An 18,818-nucleotide genomic window follows, 5' to 3' on the forward strand; every position below is an offset into this window, starting at 1 on the left:
ATTACCCTTTCAATAATAAACATGAACCCAATAAATCGATCAGTTGTAACTCTCTAAGTAATCTCCCCCATTCTTTGATGATCTTTTACTGACAAGAGTCTGTGTGTCTTTGTTGTGTTTTATGTGTTTATTTTTATTTTCTTGACCTCATGTGAAGTCCTCTTCAACTTAGTCTTTTTCTCTCTCCCTCATCAACTTTGCCTTTCTCTCTTTCTCTGAATGTTAGGAGATTTCATATTTTGTATGCCATAATGTCTAAAAACTTGAATTTAGGATTGACGACAATAAAGCAAGTTTCTAGAGTTGCTATCAAATGAAGCCCTGTGTTTTCTAAAATTAAAATTATGAACCAAGTACTAGAAGAAGAAAAATCATAGACTCAAATGTAAAATCACAGCATTTAATGAGACAATAAAGAAATAAAATTTGAAAAGAAGTCATGGCAGATTACAGACTATTCATGGTGTTTTTCCAGGTTTGATATAGAAGAATGAGTTTGTTCAAAGTAAATAGCTTTCCACCTGGGATTTAAAAACATCATTTAAATAATAAATAAATGTGTCTGTGTACATATACATAAACATATATATATGCAAACATACATATATACCTACACAGATACACATATGCACATATATACATGAATGTGTATGAATATACATATTTAATAATCTATCAACTTATAAAACAAAAATGAGTTTTTTAAATGAGAGATTTACAAAAAGGCACATATATAGCTGTATATTCTTTTAAACTATTTTAAAGAAACTAATAAAATCCGAAATACTATCATAATACTCATCTAGTGTACACAGCTATGCAAATTTTGTGAAGTACTAGAGACTTCTCTTTGTTTCATTCCTTGTTTTATCTTTAGGTTTTAATTTTCTTATCAGATATGTTTTCAATGGTCTTCAATGTATATAATTTCCTTACCTTTACTTGTGCTTTGTTTGTCTCACTAGGAAACTGAAACACTGTTGACATTATAAGAAACAATAGCATATTCATCTGGAAAATAAAGGAAAAATTCATCCTTTAGATCTCCAAATTTCTATAATCAGATTATGTCAGACAATTATAGATACATTGGGTCTAGTCTTTTCAGTATTTTGCAAGAGAGTCAATTACTTCTGTTTTCTAAATCCAAAAAATATCACTAAAATTTAAGGCACTTGATGAAGTGCATTCAATTAGTTAATGACAACTGGAATTCAAATACTTCTTGACAAACCTTGTAAGATATTCACCAGGAAACTAATAGCATTAACAATCCAGGGAAAATTTTTATGGTCTCTACAACATCTTAGTAACTTATATAGAACCTCATTTATCGACATTTTCCTATACTATTTCAGAATATTGCCCACTCTCCTTCTCAAATCAAAGTTAATAGAGGTAGTATGAAATGGAAAATCTTGCCATTACAACAACAACAACAATGACAACAACAATAAAAGACCTGATGCTAACACAGTTCTTATTTCAAGTTAAGGGGGAGCTCTTGTACATAATATCAAAAGGATTCTATGTGTTGAAAAACTCCACTAACTGGAAACTGGCCCAGTCAGAGGATATATCATGAAGTAAAAAAAAAAAAAAATCAGTATATAAAACAAAACCATTTGTTGTTTAGTCTTTGTAGACTGAGGATGATTTTGGAAAAATTGAAAGCTTGGGGAATCTTAGATATAGATATCATGTTCAATAGCTTTAGAACATGGTTGCTGCTTGCCTACCTTTTTCATAATAATCATAGACCATGACTGGGGCTGGCTGAATGTTGGACACAAGGTTGCTTTGCTCAACAGAGAAAGTGAAACTATTTTCTGTACCAGAAACCTATAAAGACACAAATTACAAATATATCAGAGCAGATCTGCTGGGGAAAAAAATCACTGAGCAAATTATCTCCAGACATTCATGATCTACCCAATTAAATAGATCCAAGTTATCAATATCTTACATAATCTTACATGATGATGAAATAATGAGTTAGGTAACAATAAATTGTATAAAAATCTATATTCCATGGCTTATATTGAGGTGCAAGGGATTTAGTTGAAAGCAGTAGAGTAATACAACATTTATGTGAATGGTAATGATGTACACATAGAAAGGATGACTCTAAAACTCACACCAGCCTTCGTTGGAGTTCATGTCAAACTACAAAATAATTATACATCTATTCTGGACCAGACTGTGTTAGATGCCATGAGGAATGAAAAACAGGGAAATTAGTCTCTAAACTTAAGAATTATCTAGTCAGGTAGTCAAGGCATACGTGACATAACATTAGAAGATGATCAGTGAGATAGAACACTGATCATCTTTAATGTCCTATATTATGTCCTATTTGTTTTTGACAAAGCCTGTCGTATGTGTCTTTAAAAAAGGGTTATCTAATTACCCTCGCAAGAAAAGAAAGTCACAGAAGAAAAAGTTATTGTTCAACTTACATTTTCCAAGTAGAAAAGAACATGGTCATTCTTGACTTCAGTCTTTATCACATGGCCATTGTTTTCAAGCTTTGAAGAAATTGGCAGGCAGGCATGGAGGATAAATATTACAGAGTGCCATTCCAATACTGAATGTTTCATAATTTTTATTTAACCAATTATCAGAAATATATCTTATGACATGTTCCCTTGTACCATGATGCTTTCATAAGCACAAGTAGGAACTAAATAAATAGATGATAAACTATAAAGAATAATGACTGCTAATTACTACAAATGAAGAATGTTATCCCTCCAGTGTTATAGCCAAAATAAAATAAAAGTGTGAATTGAGAATAAGTTTGTTTAAATGAAGCATTCGTAGCTTGGTTTTGTTAACCACTTACTTCACTATTGCTTTTTCTGTGCTGAAACTGAGTTTCTATTACTTACTTCCTCAATGGATGACATGACTGGAGTGAATCCTGATAGCATTTTTACATCAACAAGAACAATATTGGAGTTATTGCGCATTCCAATGTATCTGAAATTTAAGAATAAAACACTAGTGTAGACATCAGTCTAGAAAAGTGACATCTTATGGCAAGAGTGAAGGGCAAATAGATTATTGGCTATAGGTCTGGAAGCAAAGCTGAAGAAGAAAACACCTGAAGAAAGTCATTCTAAGACATCTGAGAATAGGCACAACAAGAATGATAATGAATGAGATGATACAAAGCAACATATGCTGATAGTACACATACTTATGGTAGTCTTATGTTTGCACAACACCAAAAGGAAATCTTTGTTTAAAAATCAGGATGTTGGTAGAATCATAGAATAGACATATCTCCAAGAGAGCTTTCAGGTCATGTCCCTAACTCAATAGCATTGCATCTACTTCTGATTTTAGCTCTGGTGTTCATGAGATTATCATTTGGAAATTCTAAGAAAATCCTCCAAACTAATTTTACTCAGTGTTTCCTCACATATTAATTAAGGTTGAAACTCTTTGGCATCTATATATTATATTTTAATTTGAGAGAATTATTTTGTTTTTCTAGTCTGAAAAATAAATATCTAAAATTTTGCTCTGTATAGTTATGAAATAAGCACTTGTAGGTTTTCTCCTATCAATCTACCTGTGCTTGTTTTTAGGACAGAAAATACCCCAAACTGACAGTATTTCCACACACACAGACACACAGACACACACACACAGAGATATACACACAAATGGAAGCATTGCTGAAATAGTGGTGTGGCAGAAGCTTGCAAATTATACTTGCATACAGTACAAATTATACTTGCCTAATTCTAGCTCTGACTTGGTTAAAATGTACTAAATTGTGGTGTCTACACAGAGAGATATAAAGTGACTATGCTATAGAAATTACACACCAATAAGTGAACTCATCATGATTACCATCATTCATATTTTGTTATTCTGTGATGGTTTAAAATAATTTTTTTTAATATATATTACTCTTTCTCTAATCTGGGAGTTGATATTAAAGTGGGGCACTTACTTGACAGACAATGTCAGGTCAAAATTATTCTGGAATATATCTGAAGAGTTTTTCTTTGCCATTTGCAAGGAAAGGGAAAATCCAGATGCCTTCTTAGGTAGTAGCACATTATACCTAAGGGTAGCCTAGAAAAGATAACAAATTATAAGAAAATTCATCTATTTATCCTGTAATAAAAACTGAAGAAGTTATTGTTTCTCTTATTTCTATTATCAATACACTTTATTTTAAATCTTTGCCATACAAGAATCACGCTAAAATTAATTGTTTAGTTTTCAGAAGATACAATAATATTTAACAACATAATTTAACAAAAATATCAGAATACTTTCAAACAGTGACATTCCTCAATTCCTCAAAAAAACTTCTCAGTTACCCAGTTATCTTTAAGGTAAATATCTCTTCATTAAATAACTTGCATTTTAAGATATTAAGTAGAAATTTTAAATGAGAGAAAAAATAAAGATAATCATGGAAACAGGCAAAATGGTAAAATAACACTTCATATATAACCGAACAGATAGTCTGACTTTTTTATTGGCAAACATTCATCTCCCTCTCAGGTAGATTTCTGTTACCTGGATAAATGCACAACCTTGCCCTTCCACATCTACTGTATATTGTCCATGTGCTTTTGTTAGCTCTGAACGTTGGACCAGTAAGCGATTGTCACTGTTAATTTGGAAAATCTCATTGGATTCTTCATTGCTAAAGGTGACAGTGTTTTGATCATTAGAGAAGGTTAACTTCATGTAGCGGGTTATAGCAAGAAGGCAGACAGCAGTGTCCTGCATAAAACAGTACAAGCAACAATCCCAACTCTGTTATGCTGTAATATTAATCATAATTTGACCTTGAACTTTAAATTAATTCATATGAATATTCCTAAGACATGTCAGTACAACACCAAGAAGCAATATTCTAAAGAATAGAAAAATATATTTGCTTGTGCTAATAGTTCTCATTTAAATTAATTTTATTCCACAAATCTTAGATTTTAGTTTTCTAAATGATTTTATAAAGTATAATCTCTAATGTTGAAAATAGTGCCAAATCTTTTCTAAAAATTAAAGGTGTTATATAATTAGGCTGCCTTGGATAATGCTTATACCCAATTATCTTCAAAGATGGGAAGTCAGAATCCAGAAAGGATGTTGGGAGATTCACTAATGTATGGTTTTGCTCAGAAACTAAGACTGAAAAAAGGTAAGTAAAGAAGGAAGTAAAGATTTTCCCCATGGGAATGAAACTACATTTCTTTGTATTAAAAATTTTTTTCTGTTAAGACATACGTCATTGTTTTTCATAATCATTTCTTCTGTTACTCATTCATTTTCTTTGCTTTTCCCAATATGCAGACCACAGAAATAGAGAGAAAATTTCTTCTTAATTGGTATATGGTTCATCCATAGTATCACCAGATATCTAATTTATCATCAAGACTCTGGTGCTTATGACAACATTTTCTTCTAGACTTACATTCTACTTTTACTGTGTGAATGGAGATATAAATCAGGCATAAATTCCTTGAAAAAGAGCTTCATTTTATTCATTTGTATGTAGAGAATTCTTAGTAGCCTGCCTGATACACAAGAACTACCCATAAAAAATTGTTAATTAAATGTAATAAAACTTATAACAGGAAATATTCCTCATCTCAGAAAGTGTTTTCTATGATTACCTCTGCTGTCTAAATTATTGTAGAGTACTGCTTTTTGCATTAAACATATTGTTATTAATATCAGACTCACGCCAATCACCTGAGTGGAAGAGAAGCCACCATGGGAATTCATCTGTTGAGCAAGCCACTGCACAACCTTACTAGCATAGGTGAGATTAGGCATTTTCTGGGACATGAGAGCCAACAGCACATAACAAGTCTTCTCAGTCTCAGCAGAAGGTGCCCAAGGAGTAAAGAATGGGGTTGCTTCTGTCTTAGGTTTCTTTGGTCTTTCCCAGTATATCACATTATCTGAGAAAAAGGAAGAATTTTCACATGGTCTCTATAAAGAGAACTGATTAAACAATGTAAGAATGCTGTAAATATCATTATTGGCTTCTGTTATGGGCTGGATTGTGTCCTTCAAAATTTGTATTTTCAAGCCCTACTCCTCAGAACCTTGGAATGTGACTGTATTTAGAGATGGAGCCTTTAAAGAAGTGATTAAGTTAAAATAAGGCCAGTATAGTGGGCCCCAATACCATATGACTGGTGTCCCTACCAAAAGAAGAAATGTGGATACATGAAAGGGACACCAGGGATGCATGCATACAGAAACAAAACAAAACAAAACAAAACAAAACAAAACAAAACAAAACAAAACAAAACAAAACAAAACTGAACATGGAGAGGGAAGATGACCGTCTATAAAATAAGAATAGAGGACTCAGAACAAACCACATCTGCTGACACCCTGATCTTGGAATGCTAACCTCCAGAACCATGAAAAAAATAAAGTTCTGTTGTTTAAGCCACCCAGTCTATGGTACTTTGTTATGGTAGCCTTAAGAAACCGATATAGTTTTAAATAACAACTTCCTAAGGTCAAAAATGGTATGTAATTAAGTTTTACAAGCAGTTTTTATGGCATAGTCATTATGCTTGATTTTCTTTATTTCACTCATTTACAAAGAAACTAACAAAAAAAAAAAGCAGAAAACCGAAAGCATATAATGTTCTTTAAAGATAAAAGACCACTCAAACAACAAAAAAAGAATGAACAAAACAGAAACAGACTTGTAGATGCAAAGAAGGAACTGATGATTGCCAGAGAGGGGTGGGTGGGAGTGCTGGATGAAAAAGGTGAAGGGATTAAGAAGTACAAATTGATAGTTACAAAATAGTCACAAGGAATAGAGTCAATAATATTGTAATAACTATGGATAGTGCCAGGTAGCTACTACTTATTGGCGGGGGCGGGAGAGGGGTCACTTTGTAAATTATAGAAATGTCTAACCACTGTTATGTATACTTGAAACTAATGTAAAATTATATTGAATGTCAACTATAATTGAAAAATAAAATTAATAATAAATAAATAAATGCAGTAAAAAAAAAAAGAAAAAAAGCCACTCGAAAATTCCATAAGAGAAATACAAACATACTAGTGAAGAGGGTTCCTGCATGATTGCTAACTAATTTTCCTCACTTTATTCTCAAGGCCATCTTCATTAGCAAAAGTGAATAATCATATTTACTTATTTTTGTAGCAGATTGATCCAGGATCTGGAGTAAGGATTCCACTTGCTTCTCTTTTCCAGCTAATCCAAAAGCATAAGCTAGCACTGCATGAGTATAGCCATTGGTGATACCATTTTCTAGTGCCTCCTCTAGACAAAAGAGCCCATGTCGTAGAGCGGGAAACTAGTCATAAAAAAGAATACATTTTAAAATAATATCTGAATATAGGTTTGCTGAAAATTTAAACTAATTATTCTCTATACTATATACTATATAATGTATCCTTGAAGTATATTTTACATACAAACCTGTTTATATATACATATGTATTATACTTTATACATATCATTAAAACAAATATTAATGGATTAATAGTATTTAAGAAATGAAAGTTAGATAGTATGAAAATGGCAGCTTCTATATCTGATCAGTCATATTCTAGTTAAAAATGTAAATTTCTTCTATGTGGCAGAGAATGTAAATTTATTTTTACACCTAAGATATTTTAACACCTAAAATAAAAGCTTGTATTTCTAAAGATGATTTTTGAGATATACCAATGACCCTGAAATTTCCTAGTATCTGATTTCAGGAATAGATTTTGCAATCAGATAATTTGACCTTTGGATTGGGAGGTAGCCAACACTTAAGTTGAAACATTTACACACTGAATTGGTTAGACAAACAGAACACAGGTTACGGTTATACTTAAAGCACAGGTTCTTAATCTGAATTTCATGGCTGAACTTCAAGAGATCTGTAAATACCTGAAACGGTATGAAAAACTTGCGTAAGTGTGCATATGTATGCTCTCCCTAGGGAAAAAACTCAATAGTGTTCATCAAAGGTTTAGATGCATGAAAAAAGGTTTGAGTAACATCAACTTAAAGAGAGGTAATGAATGAAGTGTTCTTTTGATGTTTCATCGAGTCTAAAAATTTCAAATCACTCTGAACCTACAGTCTATTTAATAAATGCATTCAGCTGACTGAAACTAAAAGATGATGGGTATGCTTACAGTAAAATTGAGCCCGGCTTCAAGAAGTGCTCCAAAAATATATGCAGTGAGTAAAATGTCCTCTTCATCTCCACTCTAAACACAAAGGAACAATGAGTCATACAGGATAGTAGAGCACAAAAGAACAACTATTCTTCTGAAGTGAAACTAGGTATGAAAGGAACACTGGAACAACTACCATTATTCATAAGAATACCTGCAAATGTGCATTTTTTAAATTGAATGGTAAATAACCAAATTCTCTGAGCAAGAATCCATCAAGATCCAATGTAATAATGGAATAAAACATACAATTAATCTCAAGTATACTTAATGACATATATAATTGTATTTATGTGGCCTGGAATTAAACTTGAATTCCAAACAATTCATATGAAGAGTCATATTTTACTTTATTTGGTATTAATTTGAAAAGGCAAGCAAAGAATTTCTCATGGGATGGAACAGAAAGTTGCTGCAAAGCTTTCTGAACATCTCTGGAAAAGTATCCCAGGAGGTAACGATAGTCAAATCTCATAGATTCTTGCGGTGTAAACTTAGAAAAACATTTATAAGTGATGTAGTTTGCAAACTGACTGTACATAAAGATCTTCTAGGAAACTTATACATGAAATCAACCAGAATCCACAGAAGAGATTCTGATTCAAGAAGTCAAGAATAAGATATAGAGAAATAAGTTTTAGTGGGTGTTCTAATGTACTGATGCAAATAATATTCAGACAGCATTTGGAACCCACTGATCTAGTATAAACCACTTGTTTTACCTATTTAAGCAAAAGATGACCCTCTCTTTTCTTTAGAAAAGAATATTTCTGAGGAGCTCTGTTTTCAAGATATAAGTAATTACAGATGGTGAACACTAAAATAAGATGTGGGGACCCAAAGCACACTTAAATTATAAGCTAGTTCTATCATCATTTCTCTCCAGTGTAAGTTTTTATCTTTCCCTTGCTTCTTTCTCTCTCCCAATTCAACACACACACACACACACACACACACACACACATGCACGCAGGCACACACTTTTTTTTTTCTAATTGTGTTAAACAGTACTGGACACACACACACACACACACACACACACACACACACAATTATGGAAGAAGAATTGGGTAAGATCAGGCGAACTGCAGTAGTGATCAGTAATGAATCCAACAAGAAGGAAGATCTGGAGATGTTTGGAAGAGAACATGAAAAATTCTGATTTTTTTCACAGAGGAATAAATCGTCTTTTCTTTCAGGTCCTCCTGATGTAAGGAATAGGTTTGGAATAATTTAAAGACATTTTTTTCCTACACTCCATAATGGTAAAGCAATGTGAAAACAATTCACATTAAAATTAAATACCATTCAGAGTTGCCATTCACCCATATTTTGAAGTGGATAAGCTTAACATTACAAAAACCAAGACTAAGAGTGGTATTATGAAGGACACAGAGGAAAAGTTCAGGATATTTCAGGGGACATTAGGGCCCGCTACAATATTATGATCAGGTATTTTATTTCCAGGGGAAAATAATAAAAGACACAGATGATGGGATGGAGGTGAAGGAAGGACATCAGAAGGAAGGGAGAATGCCTTAGGTAGTGACTTACCTAAATATGAACAGGAAAAGAGAAGGAGTGATTACTATCAAGGATATACTTCATCTCATTCGCATTTTGAACAAGGGCAAGCTAGGCCTTTATGTTTTGACTTGAGAGGGTATTGAAAGAGCACTTCATTGAAACAATGTAAATTACTAGATGCTATCACAGAACTTTCTTGCCATCCACAAGCCCCGCTCCCTTAACAGATTGTCTGGCTCTAAATTTATGTTTCCTCTCTGGGTTCCTTTTCTTTCCCCTCTCTCCTATCTCCAGTTTATCTATTGACAGAGACTGGTTCTATGGAAAGGGTTAAAAACAGTAAGGCAAACAATAAATTCACGAGGAATTATATATAGACTGTGTTTAACGTGTATGCAGTAGACTCAAAGGGGGTAATATTCCCTAGAGGTAAGGAAAACAGGCAGGCAAAGGAGCAAGGAAAGCCTACTTCTCTTAATCCCTTACCTCCCAGGCATTGTTAAAAAGCTTGCCATCACTTTTAAAGCAGCCATTGCTTTCCTGTTTGCTTGAAAGCCAGATTAAGGTCTGTTGTTGAACTTGGTCATCAATGAAAACATATTTCTTCATTCCTTCTAATGTCTTAAAAGTAAGTGCACTGAGCCTGCAGTGCAAATCACCAGTTAGACAAAAGTTAGATAAGAAAGAAATGATAATGTCAGCTACTCAACAGGTTCATTATCATTGTTCCCTTTGGGTAGTGAATGCATCTAATTTGTCTAAAGTTGATTGTAATGAGTCTTTATTGATAGCGGCTCTTTCCTTTGGGTCAGTAAAATGTTTTGAATAGCAATATGTGAAAATAAGACTAAGTAATTTCCAGCATGTTTACACCCAAAGGTCTTGCTATACAGTTCATTAGATTATCCACATGTGGAGAGAGAGCGGGTGTAATTGGATGCTTTAGGGCCTTCTAGTTTTACTCTGCTGAATCTATACAGGACTCTGAGAAGTGCAGACTAAGTTGAGGTGTTTTCCATGGAGTTAGTTAATAAGGTATGGAAGTAGAGGGGCTGTCATTAAATTTGCCATGAGACTCGAGGTATATTGAATTAGAGTGGGAATAATCAAAGATTTCGTTTTATCTGGTTCACCTCTGTAAATTCACCTTGAAACTCACTTTGTTTTTAAACCCCCACCTAACTCAACTCTCTTTATTCTCTCATAAGCCCTCTTCAGATCATTTCTACATTATTTAAAATAAAATGTTCATGTCTCACCATAAGCTTCCTTTCTGATTTCTCTGCCAAAACACACTATATGAGCCATCAGAGTTTTTGAAAGACAACTGCTTTTGATAACCTAAAATGCAACATTGTAGAAAATTATTATTTTTTTAATTTAAGAAAGTTAGAAGAAAAAAATGATGTAGTGCAAATTCTGTGTTCTGGTGTTAAACAGACATAAATTACTAAGATGATCATTTCAATTTAATTTCTGAGACTCAGGTTCTCTATCCATAATGAAAGAAAAAATTCTTCCCATATAGGGTTTTAATGGCAAATATATTACATGTGACTAAGCCTAGTTCAATACTTAACATTTACTAATTGTTTAATACTTTTCCATTAAGGTTATTTTACTTCAGTGTTATTTTTCTGAAAAGAAAACTCCCTAAAATTATACCCCTGGACTTTTTCTTAACATCACATTTTATAAGGTTCATACATCCTTTTTCTACATGCAAATCCAATCTCTCTATTGCAATGGAATATAATCCAATCTCTCTATTGCAATGGAAAGACAAACACAGAAGTTGATAAATGAACCAATTCTAGCTACTATTAAGAGCAATAACAACAAACAAGGCAGCCTGGCAAAATTATAGGCATTAAAAAAAAAAAACTGAGCTCATAATTGAAAATGTTACAGTTCTGAATTGTGAAACTAAATGACTACTCAGGTATTTAAGTTTAAAAAAAATCCTAAAATACCAAAACCAAAAAACGAAAAAGTAGCTCAGACACAGAGTATGTCGATTCAGATTCACTTTTTCCCTATGAGACCACCTCATAATAACAGCTTTTTGAAATCTGGGTATTGGTAATGACTGATTTCGTCTCTTATAGGCAGAAATTACTTAAATCTTCTTACCACTAGATAAGGAAAATAAAGCCTTAGATTTAACTTCCTCTGTTAATTGTTCAGTAGATTTCAGATAGTCAAGGACATAGGTATCAGACGCGAGTAGGGCAATATTCTGTTCTCCAGATCCATAAGGCATTTGGAGAAGATTCTCCAGATTCTGTGTTGCAAGTCCGAGAATATCCCCTAAAAATAGGAAAAGCAGAAGGTTATCATTGCTTACAGCATTAATAACTGTAGATAAAAGTCACAGGGGAAATATAAAATGTTAAAAATTGAGTCTAAAAGGTGGAAATAAGGAAATTTTTTCTGAAGTAATTTTAAAGAGGAGATAGACATAAAGGGTGAAGTTAAAGGAGTTTCTGGTATGAAAGTTGTTTCTGAAAACCTCATTAATGAAGAGGAAGTGAAGAAAACGTGTTTGCTTGCTTGCTTGTTTTTGTAAAACTAACCTTATGAACTATAAAGTATAATTCATACCTTCCTAAAAAATATTAATGAGAGACAAAGATATTTGACTTTTGTGAAACAGATTTTTCCTATTACTGAGGAAATGTTCAGCACCTTTAACAAGCAAAGATTATTCTGATTCTCCAAAGGGAAATTTAATATTTCAGATTAATGGGCTGTAATAGAACCCTTTGTTTTCCAAACACCTATTATCATCCACCAGAACAAGTGTTTCCCAGGGACAGAGATTCGAAAATAGTACTGTAATTTTCTCAGATCCCATACAGAAGCAAGCATAGAGGATAGTCCTCAACAATAATTCTCTCCAATTGATATCATAAGAAAATCTCTTTATCCTGTTATTTTTAAGAAAAATTTTGAAGACTGCCACAATCAAAAATTTCAAGTTGTTTTGAAACACAAAATTTAGCCAGCTTACCCACAACAGTGAAAAAGGCCCTGGCTGATCCTTCTACCACATTGTTTGGCAAATCCAAAATTACCTGTTTGGAGACTTTGGTGCCTGGAAAGAAAATATCAATAAAATAATGTGATGACTTCCTTTTATAAAAAAATAGCAGAAGTTTTGTAGGACAGACATGTTAGGAAATATATTCGATTATTTATTTTTATTTTACAAGTTGCTTTTTAGAAGAGATGAAATTGAGGTTTAGATTTAGTTCAAATAAAAATACATTCAGAAAATGGCATATAAATCTGTATGTTAGATAACGACTCCTATTCTCCATCAGTTTAATGTCTAAACTATTTATATATAGGAAAAAATGTAAAACAAACTACTGACTATGACATATAAAACAGTACATAAAAAGATAAAGTTTGGAGAGTCCTATTAGGCATTAAAATTATATCATAATCATCCAGATAAAACACTACTCATAATTACCATAAAAGAGGCAATTGAGGGGCAATGATTTATCTATAACTTGTTTCATTCCAAGAGTAAAAAAACCAAAAGTTACATTACGTGCTATTTAGGCATAACCCTGATTTCCCACTGTCTAAATTTATGCCAATCATATGAGAAGAGGAGTTAAAAATATACAAGATAGGAAAAATAGGCTGAGGCATACCACTGTTATGGGCAAACTAAAAAAAAAAAAAATCTCATAAATATAATTTTTGTTTGCTAAAATTATCCAATGAAGATAGGGCATGAAATAAAATAATCCCAGTGGGTATTTAGAATGAAATCACTGAGGTACTCAGTAAGGGAATTGGACTAAAGTGGAAGAAAAAGAAATACACTGACCTTGTTGATAAATTTTCTTTAGAACTAATTGGACCACCTAAAAGATCCTCTTACCTTTAGTACAGATAAGGAAACTTTCAGTCTTTTCTTTTTCAATACCTTCAGGCTGTCAAAAAGTAAACAAAAACGAGCACAGAATAATGAATCTGGATCATCCTTCCATGAAGGAAAGGTAATTAAGCATCAGTTTACACAGGCAGGACATGTTTGTCCCCAGGAGAAGATCCATTCATTGCCCCCTTCTGTTTGTATCTGGAAGCTACTATACGTTAACAGCATCCATTTTGGGCTGTGTGTTCTCATAGTTCAGACAGAGATAACATCGGTATCATTGTGAGATTCTCTCAACTCCTCCGATCCTGTCTGGCATTTCCAGTAGACAAACAAAAGCATTTCACAGAGTAGGAACATGCCAAGAGGCGAGGTGAGAACGCTCTACCAACAAACTTTGGGTTTTTTTTTGTTTGTTTGATTGTTTTTAGGACAATGGGAACTACATAGGGGTACAGGACAAATAGATTTGTCTTGGATTTGAATCAGTTAAAAAAAGGAAGGGAAGAAGAATAAGTGTTTGGGAAACATCATGAGTCTGGAGCAAACAAAAAATCAACAAGCCCGTTTCAGGTGATAAATTTTACTATCCTGGGTCAGGTATTAATTAGATAAGGATGCACTTTAATGATGTTTTAATTAATTTAAAATGACATGTCTTGTGTCAAAAGTAACTGTAAAGATAATTTTTTTTAAATAGTTAATCTATCAGATACTGCGATTTTTTTTTTTTCAATAAGGGCGTGATAGTTTTGTGTGTACATACCTCTACTAACAAGCTTCTGACCACAGTATCTTTCCAGTTTAGATTTTGCTGCTCAGTTGCTCCATTAGGGCAAGCACTACTCTGTTTGGACTCAGCGACTACAGTGATGTTCACTTTACCTGGAAGATTCCCAAACATAAGTTGAATTGACGACTGGCCCCCTCTGTAGGGGGAAATGATGAATCTGAACGACATCTTGAACTGGAGAAACAAAATTCTATCATATTTATGCTTAGACCAAAATAACTTGTTCTTTCTCCTGACTGGACATAATTTGGTATGTTCTGTTTTACCTGTTTCAGGATTCCTTGTATTAAATAAGTGATTTGTTTACTTAATTAGAACTCAAGAAACTTTAAGGAAAAATGATAATTCTGCAAAGTCAACTGAGCCATTTTCTTGATATTGGTTGTTTATAAAAGTTAGATATGACAATTAGGGATATAACATTAGATTACCAGAGCTCTTACCTTTTCGTAAGATCAAACAAGCAAAAATAGTAAAATATGACATAGTTGAAAGGGTACTGGATTTAAATCAAGTGCTAGCAAGGAATTCATTTTTTTTTAACTCCCTGTGATATCATGGATCACATAATTAATACTAATCACCAGTTTCCCTACTTGCAAAAATTAGAGGATTGAAAAACATAATTATTTTGGTTTAATGTTACCTATGCCTATCTACCAATATATTATTCTTGCTTTTTGTTCGATGGTATGTTTTGTTTCATTTGTTTCTTTTTTAGAAAACCTTTGATACTCCACTCTTAGAATTATGTCCTCCACTTAATACTGTAAAATTATACAAATGAGTACAGTATTCTATCTCAATTGCCAGGGTAAGATTTTTAAAGACTTTGTGTAGTTAGAAAAATTGAGAAACTTAAGATTTAATAGGAAAACTAGTCTTAGGAAGATCAACATCACAGATGAACTAAAATAATCTAATAAACACACTCTGTTGCTAAAATAATATAATGAATATGAGACATGAAGTAAAGGAAATTTTAATGACCCTTAATTTTTTAAATTAATGATAATGAGTATCATGCATCTATAACATCTAGCATTCTTTGTTTACTAGACTCTTTTAAACTCTTCTCTTCCCTTATATTTTCCCTTATATTTTCAAATTTATTTTTTTATGTAGAAGATAATATATATGCACTGAGACAATACTCAGTGTTTGATCTTGTTGAGATCTTGTTGATCTCAAGAGTTCAGTGTTTTTGGTGTCTCATGGCGTATTTAGTAAATCTACAAATCCTGGCAATCATTGTGGTTGAGGAGCAAATTTTGTATAGGTAATATGGGTTCATGATGATAGGTGAAGGAGCAAATGAGAAGTGAAGGAACTGGTCAGCATTAATGAACATATGACCTTCATTTGGGATAATATATAGAGACTTGATAGGTCATGCAAATTAGCATTTATATTGTATTTTGATCACATTATGCTTTTGTACAAATGAAGGGTGATTTTGCTCTACACAGGCACTAGCAACCAGAAATTAGATTAGAAAAATAGGATTTTTAATTGAGAATTTTTAAAAAGAATTTAAAAATGTGATGGAGAAAGTTATATTTACATAGAGAATTTAAGGAAAATAAAGAAACGCAGTAAAAATGGGCTGGTTTTCCATGACAGATCGGCATAGACGCATAGCTGCTTACCCAATTTCTTAGGTGTAAGAGTCCAGACGTATGTTTTCCTCTCTCCAGCTTGAATAATCTCACTGCCATTGTTTTTAGGGGTGCTGATATTTGCCTCAAAATTCTGAGATGCTTCTAGTTGAACAGAAATCTAAAAGAACAGTCATGGTAATGAAGGTGGCACTCTAAATACTTTGCTCTTACTATTCCTCCCATCTTGAGAAAATCCTGCTTTACTTATTTTGTTTTAAAATAGCAAAAATAAAAGAAACCAAATGGCTCCTCTCACAAGAAAATAAATATGGTAGAACGCATATCATTATGAAATGACATTCTCAAAGCAGTATTTAAATCATTTCTGTGAATTAAAAGACTACAGAAACAAGTCTTAGCACTTTATAGTACTATTATTCATTTAAGAATAAAAATAATATTATAATATTCAGGGAGAATGTTAAGAATTCTTTTGCCCTTGTTAGATTTTTGTCTCCAGGGAGCAACTTACCTCTATACATGTATTCAGGTAGCTGAAGACAGTAACAATCACATCAGATTGTTCATTTCGAATGACTGAAAAGGGTAAGGTCATTTCAACAAAGAAAGATTGGGAGACTTCCAGGGCAATTGTTGATGAAATGCCAAAACCGACTTCTCCATTCATACAGAAGCCATTTGTCTCCCATCGAGTGATAGTGTCAGGGATGAGAAATGAAAGATTTGCTGAACCTGAAGAACTGCAAGGCTAGATTATTAGTAAACTGCATTTTTTTTTTCTAATCCAGGAACCCAAATTTAATCCAGAGCAAGCAAAAAAGTATTAACTGAAGGTTATAAATGAGCTATAGTGTTTGGAAAGGCATTAAATAAAAGTCTTGAGAGTTATATTTCTATGAAATTTAACTTTAAAAAGGTCACATTTCTTTAAACATCAGATTTTTTTAAATTGAAGTATCTTACATTTACATAAAATTAATAAATGAGAAACAAGGCTGGAGAAAAAAAATATGTGGTCAGTACATATTATATATTTTACAAATGTGGTTTTGCTTTATATACACAGAAATAAAGCTTCATAAAGAATAAAAGAAAAAATAAAAATAAAGACATATAGGAGAGAAAACTGTTAAAAGCTCACTTGACACTGACGAGGTCCCATATCCATGTCTCTGGAAAGTTTGTTCTTACTGTTTCCGTTATAGCCTGTTCTACAGAGTCAAAATTTTCCTGCATGACTTCACCAGGTATAAGAAAAGAGAAATGCTTAATTTAGAGAGAATAAAAATACATGTTTCAATGACACATACCTATAAGTTATGCCTTTACCATACATGTTTAGTGTGAAGCAATATAGGGATTTGCTCCTGGGGCTCATTGACAATAAATCTCAACCTTGGGATCAACATTTTGATGTTCAGATTGCTCCCATTATTAAAAACAACAACAACAAATAAACAATCAGCCTACATTTTGCCTCTATAGCCAGATTCAGAAAAAGTGATATCTATTCACTGAATCTAGTTTCTCATCTAAAATCCTGGCTTCTGCCAGAAAGCACTCTGGTGCTTGCCAATGCCACATTGCTTTCACTAAAGCTCCAAATGATATTAATATTGTTAATTCTAACTTGGCCTCTAGGCTATATGTGACATTCTTATAATCGCTGTGTCCTTTTCAAACAGTCACTTTTGTTAACTTCCATCACACCGCATCCTTCTAGTTTTTGTTTCATCTCTTTTTGTTGCTCTTATTTTGCCATTCTTGTTCTAAGATGAGAATTTTCTCATCTTAGACACGCTCCTAAGAGTTCTGTTTTAGGTCTTCTTCTTACTTGGCACTCTCTCTTATTGATATCCTCACACATGGCTTCGTTACAATACTTATGCTGAAGTCTCCTAACTGTGTCTCCCACCCGGACCTCTTTTCTGATCTCCACGTTCTACACGGGACACCCCTGTACACATTTCTTTTTAGATGCTTTACAAACATTTCAAATGATACTGCTCCAAAAGTAAACTCATTATTATCCTCCCCTGCTTCTTTCCAATATTTCCCATCTCCATGAAAGATACCAAAATCTATCTACTTACTCAAATTGGAAATTTAAGAATTGTCCTTGACCCTGACCCCTCACATCATGGATTTCTTATCATAACCAACTAAATGAAAACTGTTTGAAAACAGCCTTTTTATAGTAGTCCAAGCACCTCTGTCTCTCAACTCAATTACTAGCTTTTAAAACATTCCATACATACAGACTTAAACATCTCAAGTTCTAATCCCTTTTTCCACAGAGCAGCCAGAGATATCTTTTGAAATCACATATTAAATTGCTTAAAACTTGTCGATAATGAATTATTACATTAAAATGAATTCCAAATTCTTTAAATGCCTTACAAAGTCTTCATGGTGTGTCCATTTATTTCTTTTATTTCAGCTGTCTTTATTCTTTCTCTTGAACCCTACTTTCTGCCATTCTGAAGTGCATTTAGTTTCTTACCTTATTTTTCATAGTATTCCCCTCTATGCTTGGAAGGCCCTTCTAACTCTTTCTTTTCATTAAATTTATTGCGATGACATTGGTTAATAAAATTATATGTTTCAAGAGTACAGTTCAATAACATGTCATATGTATGCCCTTCTAACTCTTTTTGTGGTATATTATCATTCACCTTTCAGGATTTAGTATAAATGCTACTTCCTCCAAGAGGACATTATAGGCCCTTGAGAAATTTAGATCTCTTCTATTGATCTTATTACCATTTTA

At 32.9% G+C, this 18,818-nt stretch overlaps 1 protein-coding gene across 1 annotated transcript in view; it reads right to left on the minus strand.

Moving 5' to 3' along the window:
- Positions 1-2,849: 2,849 nt before the first annotated feature.
- Positions 2,850-18,818, minus strand: part of LOC102882152 (ovostatin homolog 2-like) — a 38,316-nt gene continuing 22,347 nt past the window's right edge. Inside the window, exons 17-31 of the mRNA XM_025048652.1 lie at positions 17,190-17,286; positions 16,560-16,788; positions 16,076-16,205; positions 14,400-14,518; positions 13,637-13,688; positions 12,749-12,832; positions 11,869-12,045; positions 10,995-11,076; positions 10,222-10,378; positions 8,167-8,241; positions 7,166-7,331; positions 5,677-5,939; positions 4,546-4,713; positions 3,968-4,092; positions 2,850-2,982 (exon numbers count right to left, since the gene is read on the minus strand). Of these exons, the coding sequence (XP_024904420.1) occupies positions 2,850-2,982; positions 3,968-4,092; positions 4,546-4,713; positions 5,677-5,939; positions 7,166-7,331; positions 8,167-8,241; positions 10,222-10,378; positions 10,995-11,076; positions 11,869-12,045; positions 12,749-12,832; positions 13,637-13,688; positions 14,400-14,518; positions 16,076-16,205; positions 16,560-16,788; positions 17,190-17,286 (2,057 nt within the window). The remainder of the gene's footprint in view (positions 2,983-3,967; positions 4,093-4,545; positions 4,714-5,676; positions 5,940-7,165; positions 7,332-8,166; positions 8,242-10,221; positions 10,379-10,994; positions 11,077-11,868; positions 12,046-12,748; positions 12,833-13,636; positions 13,689-14,399; positions 14,519-16,075; positions 16,206-16,559; positions 16,789-17,189; positions 17,287-18,818) is intronic.

Source organism: Pteropus alecto, unplaced genomic scaffold (genome assembly GCF_000325575.1).
Source record: "Pteropus alecto unplaced genomic scaffold, ASM32557v1 scaffold94, whole genome shotgun sequence".
Classification (NCBI taxonomy): domain Eukaryota; kingdom Metazoa; phylum Chordata; class Mammalia; order Chiroptera; family Pteropodidae; genus Pteropus; species Pteropus alecto.